Source organism: Anser brachyrhynchus, assembly GCF_964034855.1.
Source record: "Anser brachyrhynchus genome assembly, chromosome: 1".
Classification (NCBI taxonomy): Eukaryota; Metazoa; Chordata; class Aves; order Anseriformes; family Anatidae; genus Anser; species Anser brachyrhynchus.
Window position 1 is genome coordinate 157,007,142 of NC_137694.1, and position 26,248 is coordinate 157,033,389.

The window sequence follows — 26,248 nt, forward strand, 5'->3', positions numbered from 1 at the left end:
CTGTCCTCTCAAATTAAAACATCTTGCAGAACACGTATGGTGTCCTCCTCCATCCCACAAAACACGCGGATAATTTTTTTTTCACTCCACACGTTGCCTCAGGGCCCTGGGGGCACCACAAGGCCTCTCTGTCCCTGCCCAGCCTCCTCTGCACAGGGCCCAGGACCCCACGTCTCCCTCGCCAGCTCGTCAGTCCCAGCCCCAGTGAGGCCGCAGCAGGGCTGGTCTCCAGCTCCGCATTGCCCAGCCCTGCCCAGGCATGGCCCCACTGAGCTGGGCCCAGCTGTGGGCCCACATCCCAGCCCAGTCTCAGCCCATCCCAATCCCCAGGGACATGCCCCGTGCCCCGGGCTGGGCGTCCCCAGCTGCCCTGCTCCTGGTGGGGTGGTGGGACTGGCCCTGGCTGCCAGGCCCTGCCTTTTTGGACACCCTGGGGAGCAGGAGGCAGAGCTGAGCCCTGACAAACTGCCCTGCTAGCCAGGACATCTCCCAGGTAGACATGGCCAAGATGCCATCATTTCCCCCCTCACAATCAGAATAACCTCCCCTCTTTGTGTTCTCCAGTGACAGATACCAAGGCTCTGCAAGCCTGCCTCACAAATACCTTGCTCCAATCACAACATACGAGATTTACTTCTTGCACTTTAAATCACTTTGCTGATCCCATTTTAATCCTTTAATTCTTAGCTCTCCTCACCAGCTTCCCCATTAGAAAAAAAAAATCTTTTTCTTTTTTTTCTGCTTCCTAGAAAGCTCAGTTCTTCCCTTTTCCTGATGTTCTCCTTTCTCCTGAACTCTACTAAGAAATAGCATAGTCAGCATTGCACTATGTCAACAAAACATGAAAAACCCTCCTAGAACAGTGGATAATACAAAATAGTTTCATAAAAACCCTCATGCACACAAACTACCTTTAGAGGATTCCGTTAAGTGCCAGTCCTCTACATTAAGTAGATGACAACAGAAGTAATGTAGGCTTAACTACATCAATGTAGACATTAAGTCTACATTATTTGATAAAGTCAAACCACTAACCGGGCATGATCTTTAGTTAAACAGTCCCAGTTAACAGCTGTTTAACAGTCCAGGTTGCCCATAGAAGGATGGCGTGTGGTAGCGAGCAACAATGAGACTCTCTAGGATAAGGAAAGCATGTAAAATCTGAAGTGTGAAAGCACTGGGTAACAGAAACTGTGAATATAAAAATTGCAAGGGGAAGAAAAGGTTTTGAGTAAGGACTCCAGAATCATTGAATCATAGAATCATTAAGGTTGGAAAAGACCTCCAAAATCAACTAGTCAAACTGTCCAACTACCACCAACGCTGCCCACTAAACCATGTCCCTAAGTACCACATCTACCCTTTCCTTAAACACCTCCAGGGACAGTGACTCCACCACCAGCCTGCGCCAGTGCCTGACCGCTCATTCTGAGAAGAAATGTCTCCTCATTTCCAACCTAAGCCTCCCCTGGCACAACTTGAGGCCATTCCCTCTAGTCCTATCACTAATTATCTGGGAGATAAGGCTGACCCCTAGATCCCCACATCTTCCTTTCAGGTGGTTGTAGAGAGCAATAAGGTCTCCACTGACCCTCCTCTTCTCCAGACTAAACAATGCCAACCCCCTCAGTTGCTCCTCACAGGACTTGCGTTTCAGGCCCTTCACCAGCTTTGTAGCCCTTCTCTGGACACGTTCCAGGGCCTCGATGTCCTTCTTGTAGTGAGGGGCCCAAAGCTGAACACAGTACTCGAGGTGCGGCCTCACCAGAGCTGAGTACAGGGGGACAATCACCTCCCTGCTCCTGCTGGCTGCACTATTCCTGATACAAGCCAGGATGCCATTGGCCTTCTTGGCCACCTGGGCACACTGCTGGCTCATGTTCAGGTGAGCATCAATCAGAACCCCCAGATCCTTTTCCTCTGCACAGCCTGTAGCGCTGCATGGGGTTGTTGTGGCCAAAGTGCAGGACCCAGCACTTAGCCATGTTGAACCTCATCCCATTGGCCTCTGCCCATCGACCCATCCTCTCCAGGTCCTTCTGCAGGGCCTTCCTACCCTCCGATATGCACCGAGATGGAGGTGCATTCTTGACCCCGTCAGAGGCTGGGAGAGAAGAGTAGGAAGGAGAAGAAACCACGGGAGACAGTACAACAGTGACTTAACCCATGAAGTGTGAGAAATCAGAACATTTTACCCTGGAAAATCTTTAGCAGGAATAGAGGTGTTACGTGCATCATGCAGTATATGAGTAATGAATGGATGAAATGTAAGAGTACTGGTATGTAAGTATTGCACAGAGGGCCAAAGCACAGATTAAATCCACAGCAGAACTGACATGTTCCAGACATGTTGGATTTATGGTGATTGCCCACCACTGTCTGTGTATGACCAGTAATCACCTGTCTATCTGCTCCAGCCAGACTGCTGGCCGCCATAAGCCTCTTGCATCAAATCAGACAGATGGGGAAAGGCTAAGATTTTCTTAGTCCTCTGCTAGCAAATCCATGCGCGTTTTAGTAGAGTAACTTCATCACCAAGCTGTTTGATACAAGTTGAGGAAGGAATGATAATGGGGGCATAAAGACTACTCACTCTTGCCAAGTGTCTAGCAGACAGGGTGATGTCCCTACCCTCACTGAACAGAAAACTTCCTTCTAGCTCTTGTTGCAAGGGCTGATTTTGTATTTTGTATTTAACAGATACTAGAATAAGCAAACAAGATCCAAGTGTATCTGCACACTTCATGCACACCTCCCCTAATCAATTGAGATGAATCTCAAACATTTTCTCACCCAGTCAACATTTATGTGACGTAAAAAACAGTTTTGACAAGAGAGACTTAGAAGGCACACTGAACAGGCTGTTGTGTTACTGCTGCAGCACTTCCAGAAGGGCATGGGGTATAAAACTTGTTGGGCACAGAAAAACACTAAAAATGCACTAATGGGACTAAAAATGCACTTCTTGCTTTCTGAGTGAGTGCTCCAGCCATTCCCATAATGCTCATCAAGGTGTTATTACGTATTTGCTGCTAGGCCTGGACCACAGAGCCTGTGACTGTGACATTGCCTAGCCACAGAGGAAGGAAAACTCCTCAAACAAAGTTTTGCAAATAAAAATTTTGAAAACAAAAAGCACCTTCTTCAGCATTGGTGTTAAGATTTACCGTGCAAAAGCCTTGGTATCTTCCTCTGGCAATGCCTGCATGAGCAATTAGTGCAGCCCAATACAAACAAAAGATCTCCTGAAGCAAAAGTCAGTAATGGGGACCAGAATTCCACATTTTACACATGTTCAGGTTTTATGTCAGACTAACTCCAGCCTGATCGTATGGACTGAAGGCCCGTTAGTGACTGGAGCACACTGAGGCAACCTTAGGACATTAGAAATTGAGGCGCAGGCAGGCGCGGCTCCTGTTGCACCCTATCCTCGGGGGAGCTGGGAGGGAGCGGGGAGGCTGCTTTGGCCAGAGGACGGAGCTTGCCTCAGGGCCTCCAGGCCCACGGGGTGACACACCGCCTTCCCCCGGGGACCTGGCCAGGGTCCCTGGCTTTGTCCCTAATGTGGGCAAGCCTCGGCAAGGAGAGCATGTCTTAGCTAAATGCAGCCTCCTTGGGACTACCCTTTTTGGTCTCTGCAGTATCATACAAACGCTTCTAAAGGAGATGAGCAGAATATTTTCTTGTTGGTTTGGGAGTCAGAACACTGCAAAATTCAGTGATAAGCCAGACAGATTGTAATTCATGTAAATAAATGATGTTTAATGAATTTCTTTGAAGACAGCAATTACTCATGGAAAACGAGGTGGCAAAAATTCCTTCCTTGCAGGGGAAGATGGCCATGTTGGACTGCAATGTTACAAATACCACATGGTATATCAGAGCTTAGATGACTTGAAAACTGATCCCCAGTGCACTTTGTAGGCATGGGCCACCGTATGCATAGTTTAAGTTCCATTGCTGCTGAAAATCAGAGCAAAGAACTTCTCTTTTCCTGTGGACTAACACTACATTTTGTTAAAATCTTGTTTCAGCCCATCTGTAGATGTCTTTCTGAATTTAAAAAATATCATGGTGAGTGACGGAAGATCCTCAGGGAAGGTATAATAAACCTGAAGTATTGCAGTAAAGTGTGGCCAGCAGGCTTAAGGTTAAGTGTCCAAAAAGCAAGCGGTAGTGCCAAACGTTTTGGAAGATTGCCTTCCACAGTGGCTTGAGCCAACAGGCAGGAGGGCTCGCTGTCCTTCATTCATGTTATTAACTTCACTGTTCTAAGGTGAAATTCACTTTGAAATTCACTTTGTAGATCTATGAAACTTTTTGGTGGGCCAAGGTATATTCCTGGAAAAGTTGATTTTCAACCTTTTTACAAAAGTGGAGAAGACAAAAGGGTGTAATGTTTCTTTATGAAGATAAAGCAAGAGAGAAGTCCTCACGTTTCTCTGGGCATGAAAAGGAAGGAACATCCTTCAGCTTTCTCTTTGTGCAGGAGTGGATGTAGATGTGAAGAACTGGAGAGGCTGGTAATACTTGTGATCCTGAAGTGGGTGTGTGACCCTTTCTGAGACTGACCTGGGTCTCTGTGGTGCTGGCTGGGGTTAGGCTTTGGTAGCTGAGGGCTGAAGGAAAGGCCGAGGTCTGTGCTGTGAAGCAGAAATGTGTCCTGTGGTCGTGGTTCAAGGGCGTGGATGTTGGCTGCACTGACTGCAAGGAAGATGTAGGTGCTCAGTATCAGACACCCATTTCACCCCACCAAAGGTCCATATTTTTGGTGCATGAGTCTGCTATCTGCCCACGTTTCTTGTAGGAGAAATGGGCCTGTGCAGCCCTGCTTGCCTCCTGACATGGAGTCAGGATACAGCCAGAGCGCATATAGAGACAGATTGTGGTGGGTACCCCAGAGCAACTCTGTCCCGTGACCATCAGGTGGATGTATATACTCAACCTATGTCTGCAAAGATGAGGGGAGGCTAGGTTTGCAGGAATATCTAGTGTGTTTTATTAGATCGATTCATATATATGGGAAAAGTGAACAAGCTTTTGGGCACAACAAACAACAAACCTTTAGAACATCCCCAGAGGTCCCTTGTGAACAACATTTCCATGAGTCTATTATAGAGGATGTAGAGAAACCTACGGGACGGGGTGTGTGATCAAGTAGGTGTTGTGTGGATATTCCTGGGGAGGTACATAACTGGGAGTGACCAGAAGGATGAGAGAATGAAGTGTGTGTAGAAAGGACTGAAAAGACTGAAGTATTAAGAAATGGTAACGGGAAGAGCGGGTTTTTGGAGAAGAGCAGTAAAGATGAGCAAGGAAATGGGATAATTTCGTATGACAGAGGAGAAGGCTATTCCTGCTTGGGGACAGTGCTTGAAGCAACTAAGCAGGAGCGAGGCAACGGTCGCACCGAGGCAGGAAGCACACGATGCGGCGGATCGGGTCACGCACCCAGACCATGGGGGACACCAGCTGACACTTTTGGGGTGCTGAGGTGCCGCCCAGCGCAGCCGCCTGGCAACCATCGGCCGGCCCTGAGGGCAGCGAGGCCGCGGGACGGGCCGGGGGCGGCGCTGGGGGAAGGCGGGGGGCCATGGCGGCGGGCGGGGCCGCGCCTCGCTCCATTTTCTTCCCTTCCCTCCCCTTTTTTTCCCCCTCTCCCGCTCCGCGCAGGCCCGGGCCGCGGCTGCCGTAGCAACGCGGAGGACGCCGGAGCCCGAGGGCCGGAGCCCGAGGGCCGGAGCCCGGCCATGGTGAGCAGCGGGGCGGGAGGGGGGCGGCGTGCGGGGGGGCGGCCGTCCCGCCGCCATCTCAGCGTGTCTCTCTCCGCCCCGCAGCCCTTCACGGAGCGCGGCTACTACCCGCCGGCGGCGGGGGGAGCCGGGCCGCCGCCGTTCGCCGCCTTCCAGTTCCGCGGCCGCCTTGAGGGCCCGGACTGGCGTCGCCTGAGCGCCGTGGACGTGGGCCGGGTGTGCCGGGAGGGCGACGTGGCGGCCCTGCAGGAGCACCTGGAGCACGTCACCTTCTGCAGCGCCGAGCGGGAGCGCTGCCCGCACTGCCAGGCGCCCGCCGACCCGCTGCTGCTCAGGCTGCTGCGCCTGTCCCAGCTGTGCACCGAGTACCTGCTGCACTCGCAGGAGTACCTCAGCGCCCAGCTCGGCGGGCTGGAGGAGGCGCTGCGGGAGGCCGGGGCCCAGAGGGACCGGCTGGGCGAGGAGGTGGCCCGCCGAGCGCAGGAGGTCAAGGGGCTCAAGGAGGAGTGCCGGCGGAGGAAGAAGATGATCAGCACCCAGCAGATGATGCTGGAGGCCCGAGCCAGCTACCACCAGGTGAGAGGAGTGGGCACGGCCACCTGCGTCTTGCCGGCTCCCAGCCCAGCGGAGCAGCCACGTGCCGTGTCCCCCGGTCGTGGGCTCACTTTTGACACGTCAAGTGTCAGATACACGTGCACCCAACCACCCACAAAACCTGTGATGAAAGCATGTGTTGCTGGCTTTCATTGCCTCCGTACATTCACCTGATGGTCACGGGACAGAGTTGCTCTGGGGTACCCACCACAATCTGTCTCTATATGCGCTCTGGCTGTATCCTGACTCCATGTCAGGAGGCAAGCAGGGCTGCACAGGCCCATTTCTCCTACAAAAAACGTGGGCAGATAGCAGACTCATGCACCAAAAATATGGACCTTTGGTGGGGAGAAATGGGTGTGTCTGATACTGAGCACCTACATCTTCCTCGCAGTCATGAAAGTGGAAAGTTGCAAAAAAAAAAAAAGCTCACTTAAAAAAGTTCTAATTCTCACAGTAAATGCTGCTATACTACACTTGGAAGTAGCTGTGTAGACATCCCTAGGCCTAGAACAAAATAAGTCCTGTAACTTATTCTTTAAAATATAGCCTTTTTGCAGGGAAGGGAGGAACTGTTTTCTTATGGGGCACAGAAGTGGTTGTGGGAAGTGTCTTTGCTCAAAAAGTCACAAATAAAACTTTGCTAGTTTGATGACATTGATACTAGAGAATTATAGACAGGTTTGGGTTGGAAGGGACCTTAAAGATCACCCAGTTCCAACCCCCTGCCAGGGGCAGGGACACCTCCCACTAAATCATGTTGCCCGGAGCCCCCAGCCAGCCTGGCCTTGAACACCTCCAGTCAGAAAACACACAGGGCATACATCAGCATTGGTGCTAAGGAGTAGCTTGTTCGCCAGTTGTCACTTTCCTGCAGTAACGTTCTCCAGGCACAAAGTTTCTGCCTGTATGTGTGACTCAGAAGTGACTCAGGCATGATGGTAAAAAACACCAGTGGGTTAGCTCATCCCTAACTCCACAGCAATCGGTTCCTGTAGGGTCTTTCGCAAGAGCCTTAGTACGTTGCCATTTTTACTCTCTGTATCATGACACAGTTGTTTTGGGAGGGGCTTTTGAGCTCTGGTTGTAGTAGCTTGATTTGAAAATCTGTCAGCTTCAGCAGGTATCAGGATTGCAGATTCTAGCTTCAAATGTAGTCTGAAGTCTGGTGAGTATACTGGACCCGGGCTTGACCTAAGACTTCAGGGTAGCTCTTCGTGTCTACCAGCTTAAAGTTGTGGGTATTTTCTTTCTTTTGTTTTAGTTCTTGGGGTAGTGAGGCACTGTCACAGGCTGCCCAGAGAAGCTGTGGCTACCCCATCCCTGGAGGTGCTCAAGGCCAGGCTGGATGGGGCTTTGGGCAGCCTGGTGTGGTGGGAGGTGTCCCTGCCCGTGGTGGGGGGTTGGAACCGGGTGGTCTTTAAGGTCTCTTTCAACCCAAACCTTTCTGTGATTCCATAGTATCAATGTCATCAAACTAGCAAAGTTTTATTTTTGACTTTTTGAGCAATGACACATCCCACAACCACGTCTTTGCTCCATAAGAAAACAGTTCCTACTTTTCCTGCAAAAAGGCTGTATGTTAAATAAGTCCTGTAACTTATTCTTTTGTTCTAAACTTAGCTACTTCCAAATGTAGTACAGCACATTAACTGTGAGAATTAGAACTTTTTTAAAGTGAGCTCTTTTTTTTGCAACTTTACATTTTCAGCAGCTAAGTTGGCTCAAGTGTTTCTGCAAGGAAATATATACCTTATGTGACAGGAGTAAACATATATTATAGACTTCATAAGAACCTTGTCACAATGCATGCATTTGATTGTTAGTCTTAAGGACAAGCTGCTGATATATCACTTTTAAAAGCCTTTATACAGCTTAGAGGGTGAATTATCTGACCCATGTTGCAAAAGAAAGCTGATCACACACATCATTTTACCTGTAAATTTAAGTTATTCTTATCTGTGATTGCCAACCAAATATGACCAAGTTTTCCTGAAATGCTTGCGGGATAGAACTGTCACAGTGGAAGCTCAAGAACGTGGTAGTGAGCTTGGCTCATCAGTTGTCTGTTCAGTGGCACTTACAGTAATGTAGAGGTGGAAAGCTGTTTTGCGTTTTTAATTTTGTTTTCCTTTTTTTCCTCTCTGTTAGTAAATTCTTATCTCTGGAGGTTATTTATGTTCATGTGGGAAAAGAGATTTCAGTTAGTGATGTTGAACAAATCCTGCACTTCCTACAGTGGTTTCTGCATCCTGCACTTCCTACAGTGGTTTCAGGATTCCGAATCTGAATGCCAGAATTAAAATGAATTCTTTCTAGGGTCTGTAAATGCAGGGCAGTAGACTGTTCAGTAAACTATAAGCTTATGGTATTTATTTGTGCCATGGCCTTGGCATACCTGCAGTGCTAAATAAAAGGGTGTTTGCTGGTGTTCTTCAGAGGGTAGTTCGAGTTTCATCTCCTCAAAGTCTTGTCTGTTTTGTAAACAATCCCATTAACATGTTTATTCACATATTTATTTATTTGTTAGTTTGTCCTTAAGTGGTGGCACACTGTGCATCTAATGTAACCATGTTTTGGAATTCAACTGTAATGGCTCTGGTCCACCAATGATGTAAGTTGAAATACTTACCATATATACATGAAATATACCATATACCAATACGTGAAATACTACCATAAAATGATTGTTACCTAAATGTCATAAATTTATGACTCTCTTGTCAACACCTTTGTGTTTATTTTTGGTTTTTTTTTTTTACTTTTTGATGCTTTGTACAGAAATATGATGAGCTGATGCACAATGTCCCCATAGAGTGTACATGGTGTCTAACACTCTAAGTAGTTTAAGTAGTTGCAAGAATAAGGTCACATAATTCAAACCCTGGATATATCCCCTGTGTTAGTCCTGTTTCCTGCAGTAAGAGCTTTCTTTCACCACCAGCAAGTCAAACTGATGTGAAGTTTGTGCTTGAATGGATAATGTTATTTCACAGCCAATTTAGTTCCCTAAGTGTTGTGCAATCTGTTACACTGTAAGCTCCCTCTTGGTTGGCAGCGATGTTTTGCTGCCGTGCTATGTCTTTGCTTTGGTTTTATGGCAGCACTTGTTTGCTTGGGTTTTGTGCTTGCATTTGTCTGACAAAATTTGTCTTCATAATTCATGATTCTAGTGTTTGCTGGAGGACATAGATATAGATATAATAGCCTATGTATCTATCAGTGGCAGCATTTTAAATATTAGATGAAATCTGGGAATTTGGTTACGATGACAAGATCTTCAATCTAAGTCAGTTTTTAACTGTTTTTTACATTCATATCACAGTGAGGAGGAAAAAGGGCTCAGCTGAGTATTTGTGGGTTGTTAAAATATATATTTATTTTGGGGAAAAATAGAAGTCTGAGAGGGAGCGAGCAACCCTACCTAAAGCAGTTAGGGGTTTTGATTCATAGTATTACCAGTACATTGCAAAATCTATAGGTGTGGCTCCTGTTCTTGCACTCTCCATCTGTTTTTAGTATTCTGAACATTAGTGGGATACACATTGGCAATGAACAAAAATCTTTTAAAACAGTTGGGATCTAAATTTGACTTAAAATGGGGTTGCAAAGCAGAAACTGTCATGTGTACCATTAGAACGCAGGACAAGGTATAATGAACTTGTATATAGAGTTTTTTCAGATGAATTTTGCAATCAAGTAACTCAGTACAGTTGGATATGAAGCTGATGAAGCATTTTGCTGAGAGTTCCTTGGCTTTTATTATACCTTGTTAGGTTTGGGGTCTTAATAACATTTATAAGTGTTTGACTTCTTTGCGTGTGTCTTCCACATGGTTATTTATTTATTTTTTTAAACTCAATTCCTTTTTGCCTGTCTGGGAAAGTAATGATGAGACAAGAGGACAAGACTAAGAGCAGTCTTCCTGCATTGAGATTTTCAGTATAAAAAGGAAGAAGGCATTTTGGAGGCATTTAGGGGCATTTGAATAAAGGGAAAAGAAGGCATGCCATCCAAAGGGACCTGGACAACCTTGAGAAGTGGGCCCATGTTGAACCTCGTTAGGTTCAACAAGTCTGAGTGCAAGGTGAGGGCCCTTACCCAGGTAAGGGCAATCCCAGACATGAGCACAGGCTGGATGGAGAGCTCATTGAGAGTGGCCAGCAGGTCGAGGGAGGTGATTGTCCCTTTCTGCTCTGCCCTTGCGAGGCCCCAATTGGAGTGCTGCATCCAGATCTGGGGCCCCAAGCACAAGAAGGATGTGGGGCTGTTAGAGCGGGTTCAGAGGAGAGCCACAAACATGATCAGAGGGCTGGAGCAGCTCTCCTACAAAAAAAAAACAAAAAACAAAAAACAAAAAACAAAAAAACAAAAAAAAAAAACAGAGAGCTGGAGCTGTTCAGCCTAAAGAAGAGAAGACTCTTGGGAAGCCTCGTTGCAGCTTTTCAGTAATTAAAGGGGGCTTCTAAACAAGATGGAGAGCAACTCTTTGCTCAGGCAGGTAATGATAGGACAAGGGGGAATGGTTTTATATTAAAAGAGAAGAGATTTTGATTAGATGTTAGGAGGAAATTCTTCACTGTGAGGGTGGTGAGGCCCTGGCACAGGCTGCCCAGAGAAGCTGTGGATGCCCCATCCCTGGAGGTGCTCGAGGCCAGGCTGGATGGGGCTTTGGGCAGCCTGGGAGGTGGGAGGTGTCCCTGCCCATGGCAGGGGGCTGGGACTGGGTGGTTGTTAAGGTTCCTTCCAACACAAGCCGTTTTAGGAATAACTAGCATAAATGTATGAATAACTTCACAGAAGTGTGGAACTGTGAGAATTTTAGCCATTATTCTTGTTAAATGGAATTTATTAAAGGTGCCTACTTTTGATGTCTGGACAAAATAACACAATCTGTTAAAAGCCTTAGCTGCTATCCTTACCAAATAGGTGTTACTAATAATAACTAAAATGTTATCTGTTTTTACAGTGCCAACTCTGTGAAAAGGCTTTTATGAACTATTCCTTTTTACAAAGTCACATGCAGAGGCGTCATCCGGAAGAATCTCAGATTGGTATGTACTTCGGTATAATCAAGGAAATTAAGAGACATCATTTAGAAATGTGTAAATATATTGAGGATTTATGGTCCAGGATTTTTTCACACTGAGAAGAATGATTTGGCACATTCCGTTTCTATATGGCAGATGCCAATTTGTGTGAATACAAGCAACACTGACTGACAAAATGTATTCAGTGAAATATGTCTCAGTCTCTGGAGAATAATTAACAAAACGTATTCCATGTTTACGCTACCTTTTCAAACTAGAATTCCTGTTGAATACTTCAGTCAGTAGCAGAGTTCAGAGCGTAGTTTTTTTTCTTTAGGTATGTGTGTTTATAAAGGTGTGGGTAAATGTGAACAAGGTTCAGTAAGGAAAATAAATTTTGTGTGTATATGTGAATTACTAGAATAGAAATAATCCAACTTACCTGACATCGGTTTGAATAGGATCAGATGCTCCTGGACTAAACTGACTGTAAAACATAGTAACACAAAGAAACTGTCAAGACTGACTGAGGTTCGTGTATCTATGTTAATTTTGGTTGGTGTACCACTTAGTATATATTCTTTTGTCTCTCTTCATTGAAAAAAAGGTTTCAAAAACATTTCTCTCAAAGTTTGCTTCATTCATCCCTTCCTTCATTCTCTCCTTCCTGTTAGGCTGCGTGCTTCTGATTTATTGCCAAGGATTGACAGGTATTGACAAAGGGCAGTGATTGGAAAAGAGAAAGAAGAGGAGCATCTGGGAGGAGAAAAAGAGGGAAGAATCTAGCAAGCTATGAACTGCCGTTTGTGAGGCAAATAAAACAATGGAACAGTGAGAGGAGTCTACTTAAGCATCCTAGGAAGTGTTAGTATGTTGGAAAAAGAAAGAAGCTCTTGCGCACTTTATGCTCGATAAAAGAGATAGTGAAAGGAAACTTTTGTAATGAGGCTACCTAATTATTTATGCAGAATAAATCATATCTAACAGAACTAATCGATGGAGGTTCGCTTAGTCCTTCATACATCCTTTTTTGAGCCTGTGTTGCTTAGTTTCCTGTGGTATACTTTGCAATTAGATTATATAATAATTTCTCTTGTAAACATCCCATAAACTACTTCACATGTCAGTAAAAATGGTATTTTTCAGTCTTTGAGGACAATGTTAGCAGTCCAGAGAACATACGTATTTAAAAATATCTTTGGAGAATCATAGTAGCGGGAAGGGAAGTGGTCTAAGAATCACACTTCGTGAAGATATTACTGAAACGCTGTAGAAAAGCATTTACAGTAAGCATCACATTTCCGGAAATTACAACCAATGTTTTTAAATATTTTTTTATTATTTTTTTTTCCCCGAACAGAACAAAAGAGGAAAGCTAAGACAGACAAACTGCAGGATGAGATTGATAAACTGAAGGAGCAGTTGCAGCTCACCAAGTCCCAGTTAGAGGCTGAACAGCAAGCTAATATGGTCAGGTTTTCTAAGGTAATGTGTACTATTTAATGTGAACCTCTCAAAAGAAGTAGTACTTTGGACCCTGCTTGCTCGTTTAGTAACTAGAACAGAACAAAAACGTATCTACAGTTTGTCTGCCCGGCAGCAATGCTGCTTGGGCATTGGAGCATAGCAACCCCACCACATACCCCTGCGACTTTTGAACATTCCCTTACCCCTTACATTTTGTTTTAGTCGTATTTTAAATGAATGCTTAAGACACCGCTTCTGTTAGCACTTGCCAGTTCATAAGGTAAGTGTGGCCTGTTATTGAAGCAGATAGAATTGGTCTCACTGTGGTGAAATATAAACTATTTTTAACATGATATTTTGTGATGATTAAACGTTTCTTAGATATGACTGCTTTTTACATACGATTTAGTAAGCTAAGTGAGATTTATTCTTTGCTGTGAAGAGGTTTAGTAACATGGGGTAAAACAATTTAAGGAAGAGAGATTGAGAAGAAACAAGGCAAACTATATAGTTCTGCCTATCTTTGTGGGATTTAAAGACCAGAGAGTCAAAGCAAACATAGTCTTAGCTCCGGTTGTGTGAATTAAAAAATAAAATTAATTTAAAAAAAAAACTTAGAATGATTTTAAAGCAATAATTATCTGTTTGTAATTACGTTCAAGGCTTTATTTAGAACGATACTGAATCATGGGGTTGTACTTCCTGGCTTGTGGAAAGAAACAAAGAATCTCTAAGTTACATGTTCTTGTTCTTTTCAGCTTGATAATTTCAAATCATTTCAGAGTTTTCATTTCAGCTCAAGTGAATAAAATAGGATAATTCCCTATCAAAATGGGGATTGATTATTTTTTTAAAGGGGGGGAAGGGCTTTGTGATTCACTTTGAGGAGGGAATTCTTGGCATAGAAGACAGGATACTTCTAATGATCAAGTTAAACACTAATCCTGGTATTACAGTTTGCCTTATATCACAATCAAAAGCAGCGTTTTGTGGTTGTTAATGTAACTCGTGGGAACCTTCTCTTAATAGATCACCCAATATTCCAAACTTCAAAATGACTTTCCTTGCAGAGTTTGAGGACCTTCAAACATAAAACCAATCGTGCAGTTTGAAAGGAAGCAGAACATTTTGGATTTAAAGGGAATAAACAAAACATTGCTATCATTAATTATTTTCTTCCTTGATTTCAGAGGAGAAGCCAATCTTCTGTAAAGTATTCAGTGTTTCCTGAACACAGCTTCAGGCTCTCCTTTCTTCCGTCCTTCTCTTGGAACTGTGTAGCTTCCTTTTTTGTTTTGTTGTGTTTTTCTAGCCTTTTTTTTTCCATTTTCAAAAGTACTTTAATGACCAAATGAAGAATGCGGATAGAGTCTCACCTGGGAGTGCAAGCAGTGTCAGAATAGCGAGTGTTGGCCCAATGTGGACATCTTCTAGGTATTCTACTCATTCATTCTGTACCTGGCTTTTCAGAGGTACCTCTATAAACATACTTTTCCTGCACCTGAAGTATCACTCATATGATGTGGGACTTAGAGTGTTTATAGCAGTGCAGGTTTTTTAGTACCTTGGGGGCCTGTTTTGAAGTCACTTGTATTAGCTGAGTCTCTTAACTACAAGGAGACCCCCTGAAATGTCCTGGAGCTACAAACTGCAGTGTTACACAAGGCTTTTGAAACTTCTGTATTTTTCTGTGGCATTGAGGAGGATAAAAATGTGAAGTGTGACTGGTTGCAGATTGTCTGCTGTGACTTGACAGTTCAGGTACCATTGTGTCCCGTGGATAATGGAGAAGACCTGAGCTGAAAGGATAAAGAAGATCCTGTTTTTCTTAAGTGTACGGTGATCAGGTTTGCCAAAAAGTGTGTATATTTTGGGCAGCAAACTGCAGGGTTTTGCAGTAATTAAGGATTGTACAAAAATGATTGACTAGTTAATGAGATGGTAAATGAAATTTAACAGATGAAGTGCAGTAAATGCATATGGGAAAAAAAATATCTAACTTCATCTACGAAACGGTGAGTCCTGAGCTAGAGCATTGTTACTGAAGTGCAAGCTCTTAAGACTGTGATAGATAGTTCCAGGGAAATTCAGCCCAGTGATGAGTGGCAACAACAAAACTGAATCAAATATTGCAAATTGTTATGGAAAATCAATGTGCAATTCTGGTGTAGCCGCAGCTTAAATCCTGTCTGGAGGCCTGAGCCCTTCATCTCAAAAAGGTATGACAGAGTTCTAAAAGTTACAGAGAAGGGTGACAAGGATGATTGAAGTATGGAACAGCCTCTGTATTTAGAATGACTTATTCTAAGAGTTGTCAGTCCAAAAAAGATGAGAGCTTGGTGGGAAGAGAGGGGGAGAGATGGATGCCTGCAAAGTCATGAGTTATGTAGAGTGAATAGGTATCAATCATTCCCTCTCTTCCAGTTCAGGGCCTAGCATCCATCAAATGAAATTGTCAGGAGACAGATTCGAAACAGAAATGCTTGGTTCTTGATGCAACAAGTAGTAGACCATTAGCAAAAGACGTTGCAGTCTTCCCTTGTGGCTGTGTCAGCTTTTAGCAACTGCAAGCATATATGAGAAATCTGTTGACGGTTACCGAGTTTGTAAAGCTGTGTCAGGCTGAGGAAGCCCTCTGGGCTGAAAGCAGTTGGCAGCTTGGAAACCATTAAGGAGAATATGCATGTTTGCTTGCTCTGCTGTTTTCCTTTCCTACCTTATACGCTTAGGGCCTCTTTAAGAAACTTGATGGTGAACTAGGTGGATCTTTGATATGACCAAATAAGGTATTTCAAAACTTCTTGAAGCTTATGTGTTCTGCTAGCAAAATATATCATCACCCCAGAATTCTTCAGAAACTTGTGTTTTTTTTCATGTTTTTTGATGTCACATTATTGCCCATTGAAAGTGACTGCTTCTACCCATAGTTTGGGTGCTTGAATTAGTGTTATGTGCGTGGGAAAAATAACAGGTATCGTTTTTAAAATAATTTCAGGAATGTGAACAGCAAAAATCAAAAGAAGAAGAAATTCTACAGTCATTTCATAAATGGAAAGAAGAAGAAAAAGCAAAATTAGCTGATGAAATAGAAAAAGTGAAAGAGATGTTTATGAAAGAGCTTAAAGAGTTATCTTCAAGAAATTCAACACTAGAAAATGTAAGTGGTTTAAGTTTTCTAATGTTTTAAGGCATGAATCCTTTACAGTAGATGGTGAACTTCACAGAATGTTAGGGATTGGAAGGGACCTTGAAAGATAATCTAGTCCAAGCCCCCTGCTGGAGCAGGAACAGCTAAATCACATCACACAGGAACACATCCAGGTGGGTGAACCTGGGATATTTGAAATATGATGTAGTCACCTCAAAGGTTTTCTTACAAAACTTTAGAAGTAATAGATAGCTGTAACTGTATCCTCGTCTACTGGTTTTATCTACATAACTTCAGTTCTTTTTCCACAGCATTATTTTGGATGAACAAGTCATGCCTTCAGTAAGCAGATCATTTTTTTCCTACTCCTCAACCTTTGAGTGCCTTTTTACAGATTAGTTATGCAGCTGTTATTGCCGTCTGTTGGGCATGCTTTGTACTAATATTCTCGTGAGTGACACGGAGGGGACTAATCTCTGCGTTATAGTCCTGACCCTAGAACTGTATATGTTTTCAATACAGTCAAAAGAAATACTTCCCAGAGCTCTGGCTAGAAAGAGAATTATAAAAGGTAGGTCAGAAAACAAATACGCATTGCATTACCAGAGCACTGGTATTTTGTAGGTGTTAGTTTCCGAGTATATTTGCAATGTATGTTTATGTAAGATGTATATATATTAATACTTACATGACATTTGATAAATGCTGAACTCATGAGAAGTGTTAGAAGAACTTGATATGATCTTTGTGTAGTTGTATTTAAAGTAAATTTTATATTAAGTGATAGGTTTGTAAAACAAAAACTTTATATACGTTTGGGCCTTAAATTTTTTCCCCTCCTTTTAGCAACTGTTAGCAATACAAACATCCACTATGCAACAGAAGTCCAATTTAGGGACGCTGAAAGACAGCCAAGAATTTGTAGAAGAGAAGACTCAGAGTCCTCAGGATTATTACAAAGTTGTCAAACTTCTTGAAAAACAGGTAACACTGTATCATAGTATATTGCTTTTGACTGCTTATGTTCTTTTTACCTTTGAACATCTCTGAGTAGGATTTTAAATTCATAAGTAAAGTTCTCATCCTTATCAATTTCTGAAATAGCTGTAGTAAACAGTAGTGGATTCAAAAAAAAATCTCTGTAATGGAAATCAAGGAATTATTTCCCTTATCCTTTGTAATGTATAGTTATTTATTGATATATTTGATAATAAAGAATAAGGGAATATCTGGCGCTACCAAATATGGTTTGGTTCAAGTTTGGTTCCAGAAGGCTCTAATAAACCATTTCTGTCTGCTGATCTGTGAGGCCGCTTACAGGAAATGGAGAAATTTGAATTTTCCATTTTCCAAGATGGAAGAAATGCATACATTAAGAAATTTTCTGACCAGATTTGCCAACGGGTGGCTTTTGAGCCGTACAAAACTCTTGAACCTGTCATGTGCAGCCTTTGTGTCCTGTACTCAGGACTATATCATCTGATCAGCACAAATGCTGGGCTAGTTGGGCAACCCCAAGTCCCGTCTGTAGGAAAGACTGAGCTAAGAAGGGCCACTCAGGCTGAGATGGCTGCATTGCTCTGAGGCTCAGCTGCATGTCCAGGTCATTCATTTTAAAAAATAAATAAATAAATAAGAGAGTTATGAGGCCTTTGGGAATACCCACAAACCTTTTTACTGTCTTTTTTGACACTTTGTAACATGCATTATATATTTCATGGTTCTAGGGAGGTAAAGGTCTTTGTATACTGCTGGTTTCATCCAGAAGTTTGGTCACTTCTGTTCAAAGGTGTAGAAAGTTTAGTTAGTTTTACTTTTTTATTTCATCAAAGAAAAATTACTTAAAAACTCATTTATTAAGGCTGTTTTTTATCATTATTATGCAAAATACATTGTTAATGAGTGTTTGAAATGACAGTATTTGGGAAAAAGCCCTGCTCGTTACTATTACTCTTACTATTAGTAAACAGGTGTATTAAAATACTTGTATATTTCTCAATCACAGTCACTGTATACAAATCTAGGAGCCAAAACATAGTTTCCAGAACAATTGGTAAGAAAGCCACACTCAGGTGTAAAAAAAAAAAAGAAAAAAAAAGTTAATGAATGATCTATATCTTAAATATGGGGCTACTCAAGTTTCGTGTCATAAATAATCTTTTTTAGTACTTGTGCTTTATTTATAAAAATAAACCTGCATATATTGAAGTAGATGTCAATGTGTTATTACCAAGAATTAATATTGTTTTCCTTTATACAGGAAAGTAAATGGACGTCTAGAATACAAGCCCTTCGTCAGGACCATGAGACAGAAAAATCCCTGGTAAGTGGCACAGCAAACCACCTATATTATAAGGAGATATTTTTCTTACCCTTGCAGTAGTTCTTGATATGCTGTAATACAACTTTGGGGGATTAGAAAGCCTAGATCTCAAGAGTTTGTAAAAGTGTTTCCCCTTAGATACATTTCTCTCTGTGTTTCAGTTATGTTATGATCTTGAAGTTTCTCTTAAGTCCAAAGTTGAAAAGGAGTTTATCTTTCAAGAATTTGACAGACACCTGAAACTGTATCTCTCTTTTGAAGGGCTCACAACTAACTCTGTGAGCACTGTATTATGCAGTGTTTTCTGTGTTTTGTGGGGATATGCTAGTTAGTTAAGATACAATTTGCCAACATGTAGCTTTCATCTGCCTTGCACATTCAACTGCCATAGACCTACAGCACGTCTCAGTCTGTTTTTTCGCTTTTCTTTCACTTCCTTGCTGCTTTTTCTGTTGTAGCTTTCAAACTCAGAATCTGTTCGGCTTTTCGAAGAAAGAACACCATGGCATTTTGTTTTGCATTGGCTTACATATTTTACTATACAAAGCTTTATTCCTCATTTTTTTCTTTTTTTTTTTTTGTATGCCTGCGTTTCTTTTTAATCTCTTTCCTGCTTTGTTTCTCTTGCCTCCTTTCCTTTCATTCTCCTTTCATCTGCGCGACCATGTAAGAACTGAGCAGATCATAGTGGTCTGACCAAAACTTCTCCTCCTTTGGCAAGAAAGCAGTGGGGAGGAACCATGGAACATTCCCCCACAAGGATGTAGTTAATGATACCCCACATACATGCAAGAATAGAATAAGGGAGGAGTAATGTAAGTATTACTTTTGAGATGGCACACCTAAAATGTTGTTTCCTTTCTTCTACAATCAAAGCTAATACGTTAGGTTTATCATGCAAATTCACATCGTCTCCTTAAAATATCGTTATTTGACACTATAACCAAAACATTTTATATAGTCAAATGTTTTTTCTGCAATTGTGTTTTTAGACAATCTCAACAATGTGTTTGCATGCCCCTTTCTTTGTATTGAGATTTAGGTAGCATTCCTTGTCTACACCACTTTTTATTTGTACAGCTGTTCTGTAATACATGCAAGTTGCAATGAAATCACAGGGGACATTACATTTTTGCTGAAAAAAAGTATTAAAAATATTTAAATATGCTACTTGTTTGTTTAAATTTTAGAGCACTGAAGTATTCTATATAATATTAGTGTCAATGTATTTTTCCTTTTGCTTGCTTTCTAGCTACTGTCACAGATTGAGAAGCTTAAATCATCAGTGAGAGAAGACCTGAATAAAAATAACACCTTTTACAAGAGGAGGATAGAAGAATTGGGGCAGAGGCTTCAGGAGCAGAATGATCTGATAATTACTCAGAAGAAGCAGGTCTGTTTTGTGAAGCAGTCCTTTTCAGAGAGTATGGGAAACAGAGAAATTTTCCTATATATCTCTGGTTGCATAGTTAATATTACTAGTTGGTAAGAGTATTGATGGAGTATTTTAGCTACATTTTGGAAATAACATTAAGAAGTAAGAATTGATCTGGAAAAGAGAGACAGGAATGAAAACCAGGAATTAAAATATGATTTAGGATGAAAGGTTTAACAAACCAAATGTTTTTAATAAGTTCTATGCAAAGTTAAAAGATTACTAAGTTGCAGTCACCTAAGACCTCCACGGATACAAAAAAAAATCTGATTGTGAACAGGATTTTATCTGCTACAAGATGATCGTAATGAGTTCTAGTGTTTGAAATCTGAAAATACATGACTTGTAGACAAATAGACAAAACTAGAGTAGACAGGAGAGCTGTTCGTACATTTAAAATCAATTGTGTACTGAAGTGTTTCTCTGGAGTGGAGCTAAACTTGCAAAACGGAATGCGGATAGCTGATGCAGAAACTATTGAAACTGTAAGAGCAGAGGTGGCCCGTAAACTGCTCTCCTTTCACGCTAAAGCTTGTATTGTGCACAAAGCAAGAGTGCAACGTGAACACATAAGAAAATAGAAATAAGTCTTGAACATTAATTAGGCATGAATGTGATAAGTATTAAGTAGAATAGAATTCCACAAAAATAGTATCTTTCTCCCAAGATCATAAACAACAATTTCTGTCATGAAATAATACTGAAACTGGGTATTTCATGCCGACTATACGTTTCTCGATATTGATTGTTTACATTTTTAACTATTTAAATATCTATTTTTTTCTCTTTTAGATAAAAGAGTTGTCCACAAAATCTGTTGCAAGCATCAAGCCATATGATGGTAAGTACAAACTGTAAGCAAAAGCAGATTTTGTTTTTGATTTGAGCAGCTTGGCTGAAACAAATGTTACAATTCATTAAAATCTGCAGACATCAGCTTTTCTAATTAAATGTCGAAATCAAATCACTACTTGCAATTTATTTCTGTCGCAGGGTACCTACCTGTAATACTGTTTCCATGCCTCTGTTATTTTTCAAAGTTCATGTTTTGCAGCTGTTAAGAACATGTAATATACAAAGCTGATGGCTTGAGTAGTGAAGAGGTGTGAAATATAGCATCTGAAATATAGTCCCAAACTGATCTGAGGAATGTAGAACTGATGCAATAATTCACACCAAGGCACTCTATACATTATATAAATAGGGTTCATGTTAATTGATAGGAGGTGTGGAAGAAGTGGAGCTAAAAGCCTTGATCAGGATAGACTTGACTTGGCTTTGGGCCAAGGCTTCTTGCCTGCGATACAAAGACAACGTACATACATGACCAAAAAGATGAGATGGCTAGTGAAGTTTCCTATTCCAGTTCAGTGATTTGGTTACTAGTTTTTTATCCTGCTTGTAGAAGTATTAAAAATATGAAGCATATCTAGAGTTTGTCCATTTTTGTTGGGAAGGACCGTTTTTTACTTGTAAACCATTTGTGTAATTTTACCCCATTAAAGCAAAAAATTCTGTAATTCATAAGTATGATTACATATTGTTACATTTATGAATCTGTAAGTATCTGTTACTGTTTACTCTAATACATTCACATTATTTTTTTAATTTATGCTGTTTTAGCAAACACTACTGTTGAGCGTCTTGAAGAATCTAAGTCAAGTCTACCAGTGATGCATGGTAAGTTTTTGCAATAGGTCCAGATTCAATTCTTGCAAATCTAACTCTGTCTCCTCAAATTTGTTATTTGTCAAATCATAGCTGTAAGACTAGTTAAACTAGAGGAAAGTAATTTGAATCACTTTGCTGCATATCCACATTGAGAATTCGTATGAAGTAATAGTAAAGGGACACTGAGAAGAAAAAATGAAAAAAGAAATAATAATTGTAGAATATTTCCTAGCACATCTATAGTATCAGAGCATTTTAAAGTCACTGAAAGTAATTATGAAGAGGAAACAAAACTGCTTTCTTTTAGAAAAGATGCTTATTTTCTTGGTATATACATACAGTGGAATTTGTATAAGGAAAATATGTGGAGACATTTGTCTCCATTTGTCTTGAAAGACTGTATTTTCCTTGTGACTTATTATGTCAAGGAGGAAAAATATGGCAGAAATAATCAAAATAGACATTCATCCCATCTAGACAGTTCTTCCAGAGTCAGTATATGTCAGAGCATATGTACATTGTGATATTATTTGATAGTGGGGAGAAAAGAGAATCATTTATTTACATTGTTTCGGCTTTGTCAAAATAGTTTTAATTTTTTTGTCATTATGCAAATTATTGGACAGTGTTGTTACCATACCAGTATTCTGTGATCAATTCTTTATTTGCATTTCCAGTTGGAAAGTAATATGAAAAATGAACTTTGAGCACGTAAACCTTAAACCTTACAAACAGTAGTTCAAGTATTTGAATTACTGACATACTAATTAAATGTGGATTTATTATTACTTCTCTTTAGTTTTAAAACCTGTCAAAGGAAGAAAAAAATGTAATGTAAGAAAAACATACAAAATATTACTTTTTAAAGTAAATGTAGAAGGTTCTGAAGAGGCATATGGGAAGAAGGAGCAGAGTGCAACAGAAGCTTTACATAACCTGATCAAAAGTGAAAAACTGATAAAAAAAATGAAATGTTGATTTCAATATATTTGTGACAAGAATTATTAAACTACAGAAGAGAGATTTTTATTATATAGTAAAGTTATTTGAATAATACAGGTATTTCCTATCTATGCTAGGAACTCTACTGTTCATTGCTAGAAGCTTAGAAAGTATAACTTTATGTAGATGAAATGTGTGGTGAAAAATCATAATATATTATTAACATAGTATAGATAATAGTATTTTAAATAGTCCAGTATTTTTTTCATTCAAACCAACTTTCACTGCACCAACACAATAGTGCCGGTTCCAGTTAAGAGATCCCACAGCACATACTTTGGCTGAATTTAAGAACTGAGTTTTATGAATAATTTTGCTTCTAAGGGCTTACATACTAAGCTTGTCAAGCTTTGCTTTTTTTTTTTTTTTTTTTTAGCACATTCACTTTCATTTGTACTGTGGAGAAAAAACATTCTGTGAACATTCATGTATTCTGTACTCTGGCGATTTGAATCTGCTTATTGAGATTTTTTTTTTCCTGATTTCTTACTTCTTCATATATGAATTTCTTGACACCTTATGAAACTTCTCAAGATAGAAAAGGCTGTTCCTGCTATTGATATAGAAAAGATTCACTATCACTTTATTATGAAACCTCAAAGAAGGTGTTTCCTTTAGATTCTTGTGCTGATGATTATTTTATTTATCTCTGCAGGTCTCTCTGTCTGTCCCTTTTCTTCCCTTCTGGATTTTTTTAAAACTTACCCTACCTAATTTCTGGATATAAAGGTTAGCAGAAATTATAGTGACTTTCCCGAAACTTTCAGGACTCTTCAAGGGATTGAGTTTCATACTGAATTAAGATATCATGACTGCATCTCATGCTCTTATGGAAATGAAAGTGCTTGCTGGTAACTTCTTTACACAAATTTATTTAGCATAGAGCATCTCTGAAATCAGAAGAGCTGTAGTTTTCCTACCAAACAATTGCCTACATATGTATTAGCTTTCTTTTTCTTTTTTTTCCCTGTTTGAAAGAAAATTACTTATGGGAAAGACTTTTTTTATGTGAACTTAAGTACACTTTTCAAAGTTGCTTGGATGCTTTTGCATCCTAAGATTACTTCTGTACATCTCAAATCTGTGCTGTAAAAAGAGTTACAAATTACAAATGAGTTATCTTAGATGTAAAGTGGAATAATTAGCCTGGTGCTTTTGCATTAATGTTGCAGATTTCCTGAAGAGCTACTAATCTGCCTAGAATGCCATCCTGGCTGACCATTCTTCTTTGAGTTCTGAGCTAGCTGCAGTGTTGTGCAGATACAACTTAAGTCTTTCCAAAGATTACTTCAGCCTCAAAAAGTGGCAACAGATGAATTACGATACATATTTTTTAAATGGACTTTGGCTCCTATATTGCTCTTGAAATGTTAATACTTATTCAATATTTCATCTTTATTGGGTCAGTAGTACAAGTGGAATTGAAGACAGTAGCTAAAAAGCAAAGATATTAACTAGATTGACTAAATTTTCCTCAGTTGTTTCAGTTATGTCACGACTGAGTCATAGGTTTTAATGTACAAAGCTGTCTTCTTAGATAGTTAACAGAGAAAAGGGGCACCTTCAGAGTTTGGTTCAGCTGAACTAAGTTCTAAATTGCTCTTTGAAGTTGCCTGTGTCTCTTCATTGACTGTAGAAGGAGTCTGAGATGAGTAGGTTCCTAACTTAGAGGCCTCAGGTAAGTGTCTAAAATTTATCGTTTAAATCTAAGAATAAATTTAATAATATTTATTTAATAATATAAGTTTATTTAATAATAAATTTAAGAAGGTTTAAAAGTGATATTTATGCTGCTTATGTGCAGTATATGGCTTCCCATGGATTAGTTAGGAGGAAAATACGTAATTTAAAAATGATGGTTGAAATTATAGGAATCAGATTAAGTCTGGCAGCCCCTTGGTTGTGAAATATGAGTATAAATAAGAAGAAAATTAAAGAAGTAAATAATGACTGTAACTGTGGCTTATATTCTTTACGTCTTTAAGAAATACAGCATTTTACAGCAAACAAGTTTTATATTTTGTCTTTGGTTTTCATAGTGCACTTGCCAGAGTGCTTATTGTGGGCATTACTCCACTATAGACAATTTTAACAGTGCTGTTTGGGCTGAAAGTACTTTAGCATTTCATAGTTCAAAGTAAATAGACAGGATTTTTCTTCAGATACTGACTAGTAGGCCAGATTCCAAAAGTACTAACAGAATATTGTGGGTTTTTTTATGTTTATTTGATTATTTTAAACTACTAGATAAGAACAGACAAGTGATGTATGGTGTGATGGAAACATACAAAGGCTGAATTCTTCATTATTGTTAGATGTATTTTCCTATTCCACCTGCATGGAAATTGTCTTCAAATATTATTTAAAACAGAAATGTAATGATTTATCAAAGTATGCCAGGCAGAGCTTGCTCTCCACGCATACTAGCTTTCAGAAGAGATAGTGTGGAGGATGTGGGTAAATGCTTCCATCATTGTGGAGGTCATCTTAAGGTTGCAGACCTTACTGGTGGCTAGTATTAATATGGCTGGGTTCAGGGATATACGACAGCCAGTGATACATGGCTACAGCCAGTTCGCATTAAGACTGGGGTTGGCAGCTCCCATTTAGCTGGGTTAAGGGGGGAAAGCTAGGCAGAGGATTTAGCAACCATATCATTATGAGCCATTTGGTTAGGGTCAGGTGTTGGGGAAGACCAAACAGAATTAGGTTTGGAGTTAAAGCGGTTCAGGCCGGCAGAAGAAGTTGGTTTATGGCAGGGTCTGCAAATGGCTGTTATCACCCAGAGGCATCTGGTTATTGCTGAGCAAGTGTTTTACAAGGATCACTGGGCGTGGGTTAGAATTAGGCTTGGGCAGACATTGGTCGGCATTGACGAGCAGACATTGAAGAGTTATGGTTGAGTTAAGCAGGATCAATTAAGCAACGTAGCTGCAGCAGAGCCTGTCTGAATAGGTTGAAGTATGAAGTTGATATTTATCTATTTTATAGTTGAGAAAGGGGTGGATCTGGGAGTCAGGGTTCAAAAGGTGTCAGTGAACAAAGTGTAATTGAGTTTGCATCTGAGCTGCAAGACTGATGTAACCTCCAGTTCTACCAGTACCCTGGTAGTCCAGAGCAAGTGATCTACCTGCTGGAGCACAACATGCCTCCTTCCTTGCCTCAGCCTCCTGGCACCTATTTCCAGTGAGGCACAGACGCAGTCTGGGTGTTCATTAGCTGCGTTCATGTGGAGAGGGGAACTGAGAGGTGGCTAGGAGCAAGTCTAGGTACCAGCCCAAAAGGGAAGGTGGTAGTCTAAGCTCAACGCTCAGGCTGGGACTAAAGTTATTAGTGAGGTCCTGGCCAGCAAGGTCTGATGCCAAATATGTTGTCGTAGAACAATGTCTGCTAGCATCGGCTGAACTAGATTTAGGACTGATAACTGACAGGAAAGTAACTGGCTCTACTTAATTCAAAAGTTGCAATGGTTACTTTTTTAAGGCTAATGTTGGATTGCGGCCCGGTGAGATTTTGAGCAGAAAGGTCTGATGAACTAGAGAAGGTTATCATAACTCAGGGTAGTTAGGTTTGGGGTTTGCATCCGTGGGATATTTTTAGATTTGAAGTTAGCAAACTGCTAACTTGAGGTTTAGGTGGATTGTCCGACTTAAATGATTCCTAACAATGAGCCGGCTCATACTTACATGCTGCTGATTTCAAGGATGTGTGCTAAGGTAAGAGCTGAGGTCAGATCAGTGTGATCAGGCTGCTAGAAGAAGCACATCCCTGGTAAACTTACCGAGTGTGGCTCCTCAGGGGGTCATCCCTACACCTTTCTGTAAG

General features: G+C 40.8%; 1 protein-coding gene across 2 annotated transcripts in view; it reads left to right on the forward strand.

The window, feature by feature from the left end:
• Nucleotides 1–5,224: 5,224 nt before the first annotated feature.
• The window catches only part of DZIP1 (DAZ interacting zinc finger protein 1), a 34,331-nt gene continuing 13,307 nt past the window's right edge, over nt 5,225–26,248 (forward strand). The window contains exons 1-10 of one of the 2 annotated variants that reach the window (XM_080606068.1): nt 5,225–5,753; nt 5,838–6,329; nt 11,317–11,401; nt 12,738–12,862; nt 15,840–16,001; nt 16,839–16,976; nt 18,253–18,315; nt 19,568–19,708; nt 20,543–20,591; nt 21,374–21,430. In XM_080606068.1, the coding sequence (XP_080462194.1) occupies nt 5,751–5,753; nt 5,838–6,329; nt 11,317–11,401; nt 12,738–12,862; nt 15,840–16,001; nt 16,839–16,976; nt 18,253–18,315; nt 19,568–19,708; nt 20,543–20,591; nt 21,374–21,430 (1,315 nt within the window). In that variant the 5' untranslated portion in view covers nt 5,225–5,750. The remainder of the gene's footprint in view (nt 5,754–5,837; nt 6,330–11,316; nt 11,402–12,737; nt 12,863–15,839; nt 16,002–16,838; nt 16,977–18,252; nt 18,316–19,567; nt 19,709–20,542; nt 20,592–21,373; nt 21,431–26,248) is intronic. The other variant, XM_080606067.1, reaches the window with a different exon arrangement.